The 13,079-nt window shown below is 43.3% G+C and overlaps 1 protein-coding gene across 3 annotated transcripts in view; it reads left to right on the plus strand.

Annotated features, from left to right (window-relative positions):
• The window catches only part of FBLN2 (fibulin 2), a 202,261-nt gene that overhangs the window by 144,991 nt on the left and 44,191 nt on the right, over positions 1-13,079 (plus strand). For all 3 annotated transcript variants that reach the window (XM_030570266.1, XM_030570265.1, XM_030570264.1), the window contains exon 5: positions 4,675-4,861. In XM_030570266.1, the coding sequence (XP_030426126.1) occupies positions 4,675-4,861 (187 nt within the window). The remainder of the gene's footprint in view (positions 1-4,674; positions 4,862-13,079) is intronic.

Below are 13,079 nucleotides of genomic sequence, written 5' to 3' on the forward strand. Positions count from 1 at the left end.
GCAGTTTAATTTACAAACTAAACAAAAAAATTGACAAGAAACAAATATTTAGATTCCTATAGAGGCTTTTTCTCATAAATAAAGATGGGCTCTTAACTGGTGTGTTGAAAAATGAACCATGTGCCAGAACCTCAGCCAGTCTAAATCAGCTTAGCTCTATTGAAGATAAAGGAGCTAAGCCAGTTTACACCAGCTAAGGATCTGGCCTCTTATTTGTTATGCACATTCTCCAGTTTGAGTCTGAAGTGAAGGTTTCAGAATTCCTTGAACACTGATCAGAATTTACATAGGTGTTTGTATGCTCAAATGTAATATTCCATTGTGTCATCAGAAAACTTATTAGCTCTGTCTGTTCTAATGCATCCGAGAGTCTTGCAAATAACTTGATTTGTTGGTAAGGAAAATATAAGGTCATCCACTGTGTAGTATAGGGTTTAATTAGGTATGAAGGCTTATCATTTCTAGGGGATGATTAAGTCTTCAAAATCATATTTGTTTAGAGCTAAACTTCTGCGCTCAGAAACATGCAGAGAAATCACTGAAACTTTCACGACTCTATTTGTGGGTAGATTTTGACCTTTAGTTATTTCAGAAATAAGGCAAATATGCTACTCGTAGATCTGTGTGTAGGCATCATATATGCAGTGCAGAACACTATTGCTGTACTGTGGTTGCTTCACATGCAAGGAACTCTTAATGAGTAAGGCCAGGTCGATGGGGTGGGGTGGTTTCACTCTACCAGTACAAAGTGCACTGTGCAGCTTTGCCAGTATAGTATTCCTATACCAGTGTAGGGTGACCAGATAGCAAATGTGAAAAATCGGGATGGTGGGGGGTGAGGGGTAATAGGTGCCTATATAAGAGAGAGTCCCAAATATAGGGACTGTCTCTATAAAATCGGGACATCTGGTCACCCTATGCCAGTGGAGCACTCCTAGTTTAGATGTAAGGCAAAATTCTCCTCTGGACTATCATTTGTATCTTAGCTGTAGTAAAACTTGGAATCCTCAGCACTGTGAATCCATGCTGTGCAGACATTAATGTAGTGCTTTCATTCAAACTCTGCTCTCTTCAAGGCAGGGGCTTTGCCTTTTTATTCTGTCTGTACAGCTCCTAGGATATAGTTGCTACTAACAGGAAGAAAAATGAATAATAATAGTAAATCACATCTCTTGAAAATTGAGATGTTTCAACAATATTATAATCAAACACTTCTCCTTTCATTGGTGGTGTCATAGAAAATGCTAACGGGAAAACTATATAGTTATATCTTTTTTTCTTTCCATTATGAAAAATTGCTTTTTAACTGTTCTAAGTGTAAGGACTTCACAGGGAATCTAGAAAATATCTTGCAGTCTAACACAACTAACCAACATTTCAAGACACTGTATTTCTGGAGAGGAACAGAACATGAAGCGATGAATAGAGCCGGGTGACTTTTTTCAGCAAATGGTTATTTGCCAACAAATTCAGTTTTTGTAGAGACAAAACTGTTTGCAAATTTATGCCAAGTTCCCCAAATAGTTTCAGCTAGACAAAAAATCAAAATGTTTTGTTTCAGCCTGACTCAAAATTTTCCATTTTGATTTTCGCATTTATGGAAAAAGCAAATGAGGACTAGATTACCTGAACAGTCCTGGGGAGAGGCAGCTTCAGTGTTGGGTTAGGGAATTCACCTCTGATGTGGAAGACCCCGCCAGATCTAGAGAAGGGATTTGGACTTGGGTCTCCTACATTGCAGGAAAGTGTCCTAGCCATTGGGCTATGGGCTATTCTGGTATGGGACTGTCTCAGCCTGTACTGTTGAAGCTGTTCTACCGTTTATAAATAATCAGTCATAGAGGCAGAGATTTAGGCTTGAGTCTCCCATATGCTAGGTGCATGGCCTAACTACCTGGCAGTAGAGTCATTTTCACTCCCTCTCCCTGGCCCCATAACTATTCATTGTCATTCAAAGTCATTAATAAGGGTTTTGTTTGTTTTAAACAAAACATAGAACATTGCTAACAAAATGAAAATCCATTTTTGTTGGGAAACAATGTTTTGACAAATACTTCAAGCAGCTGTAGTACCAAAGGCTAGTTTGTCAATGGCAGGAGTAGGGCCTGCAATTACAGATTGGTGCCTACACAAAAAAATTGTGTGAACAGACTTCACTTTAGAAAAGGTGGCCCAATCCATCTTTTTGGAGTTTTCTCTGTGGCAGCTGTGCAGCTGTGTACAGTGTTTGATCATCGATTAAATTTTTGAAGCTCTTACAAATAGATAGCAGTGTAAGCTACGTTAGGACATGCGGTGTGCTAGAGCAAAGGCTGAGAAGATGAGGGAGTAGAGTGAGCAAAGAGGGGGAACTGTTTTGTGTCCTGAACATCAGGTATGAAATATGTAGGCTCCCTGAAACTGCAGGTTTGAATCTTCACAGAGGCGACTCAGTCCTTCATTCTTCAGACCCAGAAAAACTGAGTTCCATGCCGTGCATTTTGTGAGTCTTTTGGAGGAAGGCCTAAAAGCTGAAATTCTCTGTTACAGCCCTGTCTGTAGTGGAAGCAGTGCTGGTGAAAAGTCCAAGTTTGACAGGGATGGTATGTGAATGCGCACAGCATGATGCTGGGACGAAACCAGCTTTGACAGGAGATTGGTTGGTGCGACCAGCTCTAGAAGAGAGAGCTTAGTTCAGTTTTCAACCCATTCAGTTCTTGGAATTTCTGCTGACATTGTCAGCCTGTGCCAGTTTAAATGTGGCTTCTGTTCCATGCTGTTGATTGCTGTCTGCAGCTGAACTAGACTGAAACCATTGGTCTTAGTTCATATGGGCAGTCTCAGTGGGGTTGCAGAGGTATAAATGAGAACTAGATATATTGACTCTTATCGTTCATCTGGAGGAAGGGAGATTGAGTGCTGTCAAGCATTTTGTAACCATTTACTATGAATGTGGGCATCTAAGTGTACTTATTAAGGTGCCAGGTCAGCTATTTAATATTCACATCATGGTGGGTATCTTCATTTACATATGATCTCTCGATGGTCTGTGTAGCAGGGTGAGTTAGCTCCTCCACTTCCTTGCTTGATTAGCTGCTAATTATGCCTAAACATGAGTGATGCTCAAAAAGGACTGTTAAACATGTATAGGATTCGGTGTTTGTCTAATGCACTTTTATGACCTGATTGTGGAAACTGCATATAGACCTGGGCAAAAGGCAGTACAATCACCCCACCCCAAGGGAAACTTCAGGAGGGATGTGCCCCAGAAAGGAACGTGTCCTCCCCCATCTCCCCATCATGCAGGGAAATCACACAATCTGTATTATCCCTTTTAGATGCGCCCATGGAACGGGAGAACGGGTGCAATTCTTAGCAGTGCATTCTGGCCTCCGTTTCCTAACCCCCTCTCTGCAGCCGTCAGCTATGTGGGCTCATGTTCAGGGGAGTCAGGGAATACCAAAGCCAGAGTCAAGTTGCTGGACAATAGGTGTCTGGAGGGAGCAGTCTCTGTTCACCTGAGCATTCCTGGTGCTTTTGCAGAGTGCTGAAGAAGGATAGGTCTCTTTACCCTCTTCCCATACTATAAACCAATTAAAGGCCAGGGACAATCTAGCCCTCAGTAGTCTCCTGCATTGGTGGACCTGGTAAGTACAGTGCTCAGTGTGTCGTCGTGAAGTTTAGGGTTTTGCAAATGGGATCATAAATTGAATGCCATGGGGTAACTACCATCACCTCCTGCGATAAATGAACGATCTTATTGTGAAACAAAAAGTTGATTATATGAGCAGTGCTGTTTTAACCTTATCTCAAACTAGCACTTGGCTATTTGTGCCCTTATTAAGAGCTGGCTAACTTCTTGTGTAGGCTAATGTGAAGGATTCATTGCAAAAGACTGGATAGTAAGTTGACATAAATGTTAATTATGTGATAATGATAAATTCACTTCATTTGGGCATTTGTGGGTTGGTATTATCTTTATTGACTGATGGCTATAAAGTATTGCATAATGTGCAGATTCCAATATGCTTACAGTCATTTTCCCTCCAATGTATTTAGATAGCCCAAGCTGTCACAGGAGTACTATTTTATTTACTGTTGTTCCTGTAGTTTTGTCAAAAATCCAACATAAAGACAAATCTAATGTGAGACCAATAAAACGGTAACTTGCTCTATGAAGCTTGGTACTTATGAAAAGAAATCTGACAATGTATATAGACGGTAACTGGGGCAGCGTGATTACTTGTTAAGGTTCTGTACATTCATTTGAGATTGTCTTAAAGAACCTACAAGTTTTCAACATCAAGTCTATGGTGTATTAACATATATCCAAAACAATGACTAATGTATGCAACGGTTGTGAGCAACGGTTTCTACAGCATTTGTCTTCTGCTTCCATGCGAACAGTAACTGAAGTCCACATTGCAGCTAAATTTGAATATTCATCCAACTTGCCCTCTTCGTACTAGACAGGGATGTGCTGTGTGGCTCGTGGGCTGGCTTAAAATGGCTCCCAGGCTGGATCCGGCTCGTGGACCGTAGTTTGCCCACCCCTGTCCTAACCATTGATTCAAACATCTTTGCTCCTGGGGGAAGTTCAGAGCAACTCCAGTTCTGAGGCTTGGGCCCACCTCTATTTATATATAACACAGGACACAAAAAACCTAGATTGCTAATTGTCTCCTTCCTTTATAGCAATGTTGTGATTGCTGCACTCTGGGACTGAGAGTAAAAAGTGAAGGGCAAACCTGTGAGTCCAACCCAAATCTCGGCTATCCCTGCAACCATGTGATGCTGTCCTGCTGTGAAGGAGAAGATCATCTTATTCCTCCAGAAATAAAAAGGCATCCCGAACCTCTGCCAACAGTGACACCTGAGAGAAGTAGGTTCCCTGGTTTTAATTACAGGCAGCTGTACAGATGAGCGGTTTCTCCATTCCAGACAGATAGACAGACACACGCACACATACAATGTGATACTATGGAAGTATGTTTTGGTTTCACTTTCAGTCGAAAATAAAGCGCTTTCTTTGGACTAGAGATGGACTGAATTGGGTCAGAAATTTTAAATGCCTCTGAACTTGGGATACCCACTTATCTGCTGGTATTTCATTAGCCACCAGATTGGACGATGCAGCCTATTAGATTATCCAGAATGGTTACCCACAAAGCTTTCACTGAGCCAAATAGGACTGACTGTTCCTTTCTGTGTGCCAGAAAAATTTACTAATGCTTAGGGCTTGTGTACACATGAAAGTTAATCTGGAATGAGGTAGGGTGTGAATTTAAAGCAGATTAACTCCACTATATTAGGCAAATCTGGAGTAAGACACTCTTATTCTGTAATAAGAGCATCTACACATGGAGTTAATCAGGAGTAACTCTCCATGCCAACAAGGCCTTAACCAAGCTCTCAGTCCTCTTGCTTCTTTATTGTTTGTCACAACACTGATGTAAGGCCAAGTAGTTTCTACAGGGTGTGCTGAATAGTTTCACTGAAAAAGGACTTGCCTGTTCAAAATGCAGATTTAGAGCAACACTAGCAACATTTCCTCCCCATAATCTCCTTTGAATCCACCTTCAGCAAAGTAAGTAACTCCCTACCCAATGGTATTGAAGAGGCTGGGGATTCCTGTCTCTCAGGCTCAGTAAACATAATGGTAGTAGCAGGGCACTCTGTTTACTGTCTTTTTGCCATAGGCAGATGGGCAGCTCTGAGCTCTCGAAAGATCCTTTTAAATTTGGTGGGTAGCAGCCATACTAAAATACCAAAGGAGATTGGTGGAGCTGCCTCTCAGTGCTCCCCAGAGTCACTGGTGCTGGAATGGCTGAAAGTCAGTGGGTCATTCCCATGGAAGACTGCAAAGGCAAAGGTAGGGGTGAGTGCCTTTTTATAGGGGTAGCAACTCATAGGATCTGAACCAAACAAAACTGAGGGCTTGTCCACATGGAGACAGTGTGTGGCAAGTCAGGGTATAAATCTACATCATGCTAGCTTGCCACGTGCTAATTGGCCTTTTGGACTCTGCTACCATGCACTGCAAGCTCTGTAGTGCACTTTTACTGCAATAGGTCAAAGCACACAACAGGACATTTAGTGCACAATAGCAAGGTCCACATGGTGACTTTGTGTGCAGCAGGTTTGTGCACTGTAGATTTATACCCTTGAGTCCCCAAGTGGCCAAGCCCTGAGTTTGCTCCAAACAATCTGGGCCCTGGTTATGGTGCAAACAAAACCTCTTGAATAAAGTTTGCAAACTGCAGATGAACTAAAACTAACACATATTGGACTATCCTTGTTTTGCATTAAATACCACAACACCTGTCAGTCAGGGACTCAAGGTGCATTACAAACATTAATGCAGCCTCTTAGCATCCTTGCAAGGTGTGTAAATAGTGTTATATCCATTTTGCAAATGAATATACTGACACCAAATAGTTAAGTGAATTTACCTAAGGTCACACAGTGAGAACTGTGGAACCAGGAAATAGAAAAGTAGAGTCAAGATTGGTGGTCCCTTTCTCTAACCACTAGATCATACCATGATGTACCAAGCACCTGTTACACATAAGTGACAAGTAATTGTCCCCCTGGATAGCCATCTAGCATGCTGGATTTCAAATCCTTGCCCATTCTCTTCTCCCAGCTTGTATGTGAGATGATTCTGTTTTAAACCAGTGTAGGGATTGGGTAGCACAGCTAGTGCTGTATAACACACACATTTCTGACATTCAAAAGCTGTGGAACTTCAATAAGAAACCGAAATCTAGAACACACAGGCTTTTATGTATTTTCTTTTTAAAGAGTGGAAAGCTTTAAGATTTTAAAGATTTCTGGAGGGAAATGACAACATTTGTGTACATTTTCACCTAACAGAGGACAGTGGGTTATTCTCCACTTGATTTTTTCCAGAGTATTAGCATATAGTATGGAAAAAAATACACAGAGCTTTTTTTCCAAAGGAAGGCTAAAGATGTACATGGGAATTAAAAAAGTAAGACTGTATAAAATGTGACCCTGATTGATTGATGTTCTCAGAGCTTTCATGTGAAAGCCTTCAAAGCTCCTAGAAATTCCAACCAAAAATCTCCGAAAGTCTCTCCTAAAGAATCTTGTTCACTGTACAGCATATCAGAAGTAGAGTGAAAAAGGAATTGTGTACCAATATCTTTAATAATCATTTCATATTTTGTTAGGAATGCCAAGAACAGTCACACTGATGCAGCAATAGTTTGATTCTTCGGACAGTTACAGCATGTGAAAAGTTGCAAAAATCCATTGCATATTTTTTTTAAGTATTTGAGTTTTGGCCAGATCCTCTGTTAGGATCAATGGAGCTACACTGATTTATAGCAGCTGAAGATCTTGGCCCTTGCCTGTGCCATGCTGTCTAATCAGATCAGCTGTTTTCCCTTGAGGTGGTAGTAAGGTATCGCTAGCTTTATCTTGCTAATAAAGATGTGCAAAATATTTGTAACAGTTTTCTGAGTAACTTCACACTCTTTTTTTTGCGCATTTCACTTGGTACTCCAAACTGAGCTGTTTTTGAGGAGGAAAAGTCATACTGGTGAACTCATCTTTGGAGTGAAATTTGGCAGGGTATGGGCATATTTGAACAAGAAGGGGTCCCTTCCAAGTGAAGAGAGCTTCAAATCTAAACCGCAGAGAAAATTAGTTTTTTTTTTTTTTTAAATATGGAAAAAGCCAACCCCTACAGCAGGACGGAGCAAAACAAATATAACAAACCTTTGTGCACAGATAGTTCCCCCAAATGAACCCTTTTGAATTTTGCACCGATCTAATTACCAGCCCATTTCTTTTAAAAGCTGTGGCTTTTGCAAGCAATAGACCATTGGTAGGAGGATGAAGCTTTGGTTTGTTCTGTATCTGAAGATCTTTACCTGACAAAAAGTCCCTTGTTACTTGTAAACCCCTCACCTTCACTTTGAGTTCTCAGGATTGTGTGATGTAGGGTGACCATATTTCCCTATGCTGAATATGGGACACCTGGTAAAATAATTCATATTCAAGCAAGTTCAACTGCAATCAATCAGAACTGTGCGGTACAAACATTCAAATTAACTTTAAGTTGACTTGAGCCCCTGTTGCAAAGAAATATTGCAGAGTTGGATTCTTTTTATTTACCTTCTTATCTTTAAAACTTTAGGGTTCACACGGGGAGAGGTGACATGCACACTCCCATACACCTCTCTCACATGGGAAGGTGACCGACCGACCTGACTCTCGCTGCCTGGTACTCTCCACCCTCTATGCCTGGCTGGGCCTCTGAGACAGACCCGCCTCTCTTGGTACCATGTCTTCCCGAGGCAACACATGGAGAGAGGGGCATGCATGTTCACATGCCCCCACTCCCCAGATTTCTGCCAGGGTTCACACCAGAATGTGGCCAGCAGCAGCCTTTCGGCACTGTGCAGGAGGGAAGGGACAGGAGCTGCTTCCAGCCACAGGGGAGAAGGGAAGGGGAAGGGATGTCCTGGCCCCCGTCTTTGCAGAGCTCATGTTTTTCCCTCCCTTCCCCCTCCCCACCATGTCTGGACGCAGCTCCCATCCTTTCCTGTCTACGCAGTATCAAAAGGCAGCTAACTTCTCATCGAGGCTGCTGCTGGCCACTGACATAACCCAGCCACCTCCTGTCCCCCTGCCCGTCTGCTACAACACAGGCAGGAAGGGGTTAAGCCCTAAGGATGCATTGTGCACCAGGGCCCAGGGACCCTGCCTGCAGGGGCTTCAGTGAACCCAGCCAGAGAAGTGGCTCAGCAGCCCTGTGGAGCAGCCTCACACTCCCTGGGGGTAGGTAGAGGTAGGGGTGAGTGAAGAGGGAGCTAAGCCCCTGTCTGGGTGGGGGGCGGGAGGGGGCCTGTTGTGGAGCCACTGGGTTGGGCACGAACAGGCTGGAAATTGCTTCTCCCTCCTGCCACTCCAGAGCTTAGCTGAGGGGCAGAGAGGCTTCTCTGTGCCAGTGCTATATGGGACTTTGGCTCCTCCTGGGCAACACACTGGGCCAGAGGATCTTGGGCTTTCCTGGGGTGCCAGTCCAGCCAGAGGTAGTGGGGGAAGGAAGGAGCCTGCCAGCCAGGCTGTTAGTGACACAGCACTGGGAGTGGGACTTGCCCTGCTGGTTTGGGGGGTGGGGGGCTGGCTCAGGGAATATGGATGAGCAGCGGGGCTAGGGAGGGGTGAAGGGGCTAAGCAGGGAGAGAACAGTGAGAAGGGGAGCATGTAATGGGCCAATGGGTGAGCGGCAGAGGTGATATGTCACCGTCCGCCGCCTGGCACCTGCCCACACTCACAAGCCACCACAGAGAGCAGCCAGTACTGGCCAGAAACAGGACAAGGAGCGAAGCCCTGCAGGCCGAGAGCCAGCACACAGCAGGGGCTGCACTGACAGACCAGCAGAGGGAGTGGCCGGCCTCCCGCGCTCCAGCCTTGCCCCACCACCAGGCTAGCACACCCACTCTCGTTGTCAGCTACTGAACCCCTCCACTCACTAATGGTGGACAGGTGACTGGCGAGCAGGGATCCAGCCAGCAGCAGGACCCATCAGTACTGATGGGGGCAGGGGAGACAGAAAATATGGCACAATTTTCCCATTTTTAAGAAAATTGGGACACCTGCAGGAGGGCTTAAATACAGGACTGTCCCTTTAAAAACGGAATGTCTGGTCACCTTTGTGTGATGTCAACTTCTGTCAACTCATGTGTAAAGTAGAACTGACAAGACTTGGCACCTCTAGCTGTGAGGTGGGGGGAACGCTACTCCTTTGAGGCCTGTCTGCTGTAACTGGTTCAGTTTTAAATAGTTACATGTTTGGCTTGTTACAATAAAATTCATGGGGGCTGGGGGAAGGAATCACTGATTTTACTATAGTGTAATTCACAGTTGCCCCAGCAGTGGTCACTGTGTGGCTGAGGGGAGGGAGCAAGGAGCTTTCCCAGCCCTAAGCTGTATCTGTCTTTGTCCCTAAGGACATGGATGTGTATTTGGCAAGGGCCCGCTGCTGGTAGGGCAAAATATCCAGAGCCAGATGTTTGGAGGCATGGCTATTGTCCCTGTCCACCCCCTGCCCGGCACTAGACAGTATCTGTGCCCCAGTTCAGCACAGCACTTAAGCACATACTTAACTTTTAAGTCCTGTTGATATTAATAGGATTTAAGAATGGTGAAAGCTAAGCACACGCTGAAGTGCTATGCTAAATAGGGATGGTTTGCTGAGTCGGGGTCCTGGAGAGCTGCATTGGGATAACAGGTTACATTTTGTCAGTGGTGGTAGATGGTGTACTAGTGAGCATGTTGCCCCATCGCTCCTGGACCCATTATGTCTGCACGTGTACTTGTTGGCATAATCCTTCCACCTTCAGTCTACTCAAGCTCTGTCTCTTCTTCTCCTCTAAGGTGTTAATTTGGGCCTGATAAGTCTAACTGAAGAATTACCATATTTTACTTTAATCCTTCATAAATTATTCTTTTAAAATGCATAAAATAATTAACATGGCATTCAATTTTTCTGACATTTAATTAACTTTTACATAATAGGAAGCATAGTAATGCATTTTAGTGGAACCGGCTTAAACAAATACTTGGTAAAGAAATGGACCTATTGAAAGAAAACTCCTTTTTCCTAAGCACCAAAGCAAAACAGAAATACAACAAAACCCCTTTAAATCCTTAGTAATGTTACATTCTATGCCAGGGGTAGGCAACCTATGACATGGGTGCCAAAGGCGGCACGTGAGCTGATTTTCAGTGGCACTCACACTGCCTGGGTCCTGGCTACTGGTCCAAGGGCCTCTGCATTTTAATTTTAAATAAAGCTTCTTAAACATTTTAAAAACCTTATTTACTTTACATACAACAATAGTTTAATTATATATTATAGACTTATAGAAAGATCTTCTAAAAATGTTAAAATGTATTGCTGGCACACAAAACCTTAAATTAGAGTGAATAAATGAAGACTTGGCACACCACTTCTGAAAGGTTGCTGACCCCTGCTCTACACCTATTAGAAAGAGAGGCACTTCCAGTCAACAAGTGGAAGTGGCCTGGTGAAAGAAAACATCTGCTAGATAAATATGTTGTCTGTGTAATAAATTAAAATATCTTCCACAAGCAGAAAGCTCATAAACAGTTCCCCTTTAAAGGGACACACCTGTTAAAATAGTAGTTTTGATGCATTAGGATTATCTGTTCAAACTATTTGCAGGATTTCAGAAAATTCTCTTCTGCTCTTGCTTCTTAGCAGGGCCTTTTTTAAAAATTCTGGCTCTGCACATGAATAGATGCTTGACTCTTTGCTCTTGCTGTTCGCTCTCAGACACTTGATCCAGCCAAAGCAGTTTGTAAGCGACAAAGAGGGAAGAATAGGAAAAAGGATAGGAGAGCACTGGTTGGTCACCTACTGTAGGTACACTAAGCTTATCTGAAGCAAGCATATTTTCCCCCCTTTCTGATTGGCTTGAAGCATCCCTGCTTTAGTGAAATATGGGAATTGCCTTATTGTTAAAGTTTGTTGGCTGAGGATTTTTGATAAAATAAACTATGAATCGTGTTGCCATTAGGCATCATTCTTACATTTCTTTAATGTTGCTAAGGATTCAGTATAATCACTGCTGCTTCTTATTACAATACCCCATAGAAAAAAGAGTTCAAAGAGTTGGAATTAAGTGATTTTAAAACATAAGGTGCTAGGAACAAAACAAGGTGTTTGTTTCATATTCAATACTGTTTCTTACTACTGAAATTATATGGAACACAGCATTGAATATCTGAGCACACGCTAACATGCATTGGAATCTCTAGGTTTTCTGAATTTTATTTTTGCCACACCGCAGAGTAAGTTACTGAAACTTATGTGATCCAAAAGGGAATACCATTGCAGGTTTGCTAAGGCCTAGACCAGTGGTCCCCAACCTTTTTTGTGATCAGTAGCACATTCATGTTTTCAGAAGACCGTGGCTGGTGCCAACAGTTTTACAAGGCTTATTTTGTATTTGTACATTAAATAATACAAAAAAAATTAATATTACATAATATATGAATCCAGAGAGAAGCCGGAGAAAAGCCGCGAGGACAGGGCACACCAGTGCCCACAGCCCTGGAATACTCTGTCCCCAGCAAGCGCGGGGCCCCAGATTCTCTTCTCTGCTGGGCACTAGGTGGGTGCCGCACCTGCCAGGGACCGAGAACACCAGCATCTGCAACCCCAGAGTTCTCTGTCCCTGGCAGGTCCCCTGCTGGGCACTAGGCAGGCACACATAAATGCCCCAACGGGCACCATGTTGAGGACCACTGGCCTAGACCATGATCTCTCCAGGGGTAGCAAACAGAAGCTTTCCAGCTTTAGAGAGAGTTCTCTGGACAAATCAAGCAATATAATCAAGATATGCAGGGGGGAGGGATAGCTCAGTGGTTTGAGTATTGGCCTGCTAAACCCAGGGTTGTGAGTTCAATCCTTGAGGGGGTCACTTAGGGGTCTAGGGCAAAAATTGGTCCTGCTAGTGAAGGCAGGGGGCTGGACTCAATGACCTTGCAAGGTCCCTTCCAATTCTAGGAGATTGGTATATCTCCAATTATTAATGAGACATTTCTGGAGGACTTGATAAGTGGCTGGGAGGAGGAGATGACCCTAAATGCAGCTGAAGACTCTTGATCACAGATGCATATTAATCCCAAAGAAATACTCTGACCCATGCTCAGCATACTGCTATAACATGATTTTTTTAATTGTGTGGGTCATTTTCAATTGATGCTATACATACAGGGCAGGTCTACAGAAGTAATTCCTTGAATAGAAGCTGCTCTGATTACTCTAATCATCTCTCAATGTTTGTTTCTTCTTAAAGTTATTAGTAGATATATGGATAGATGACTGAAGAATAGGGTATTATTGATAGTATTCTTATGAATACTGCATGCTTATCTGTGGGTTTAGAGGTTATCTTGTGGCCAGTTTAGAGTTAAGTCTAGCTCTTCCCAACTATCTAGGCTTTTAATTCAATTGCCTGGGCTCAGAGGAACAATACTTGGTGGGTGGCTACTGCCAGCCCCCTATGGAGAAACATAGACCGGTTTGAACCAGG

This window comes from Gopherus evgoodei, chromosome 7 (assembly GCF_007399415.2).
Source record: "Gopherus evgoodei ecotype Sinaloan lineage chromosome 7, rGopEvg1_v1.p, whole genome shotgun sequence".
NCBI lineage: Eukaryota > Metazoa > Chordata > Testudines > Testudinidae > Gopherus > Gopherus evgoodei.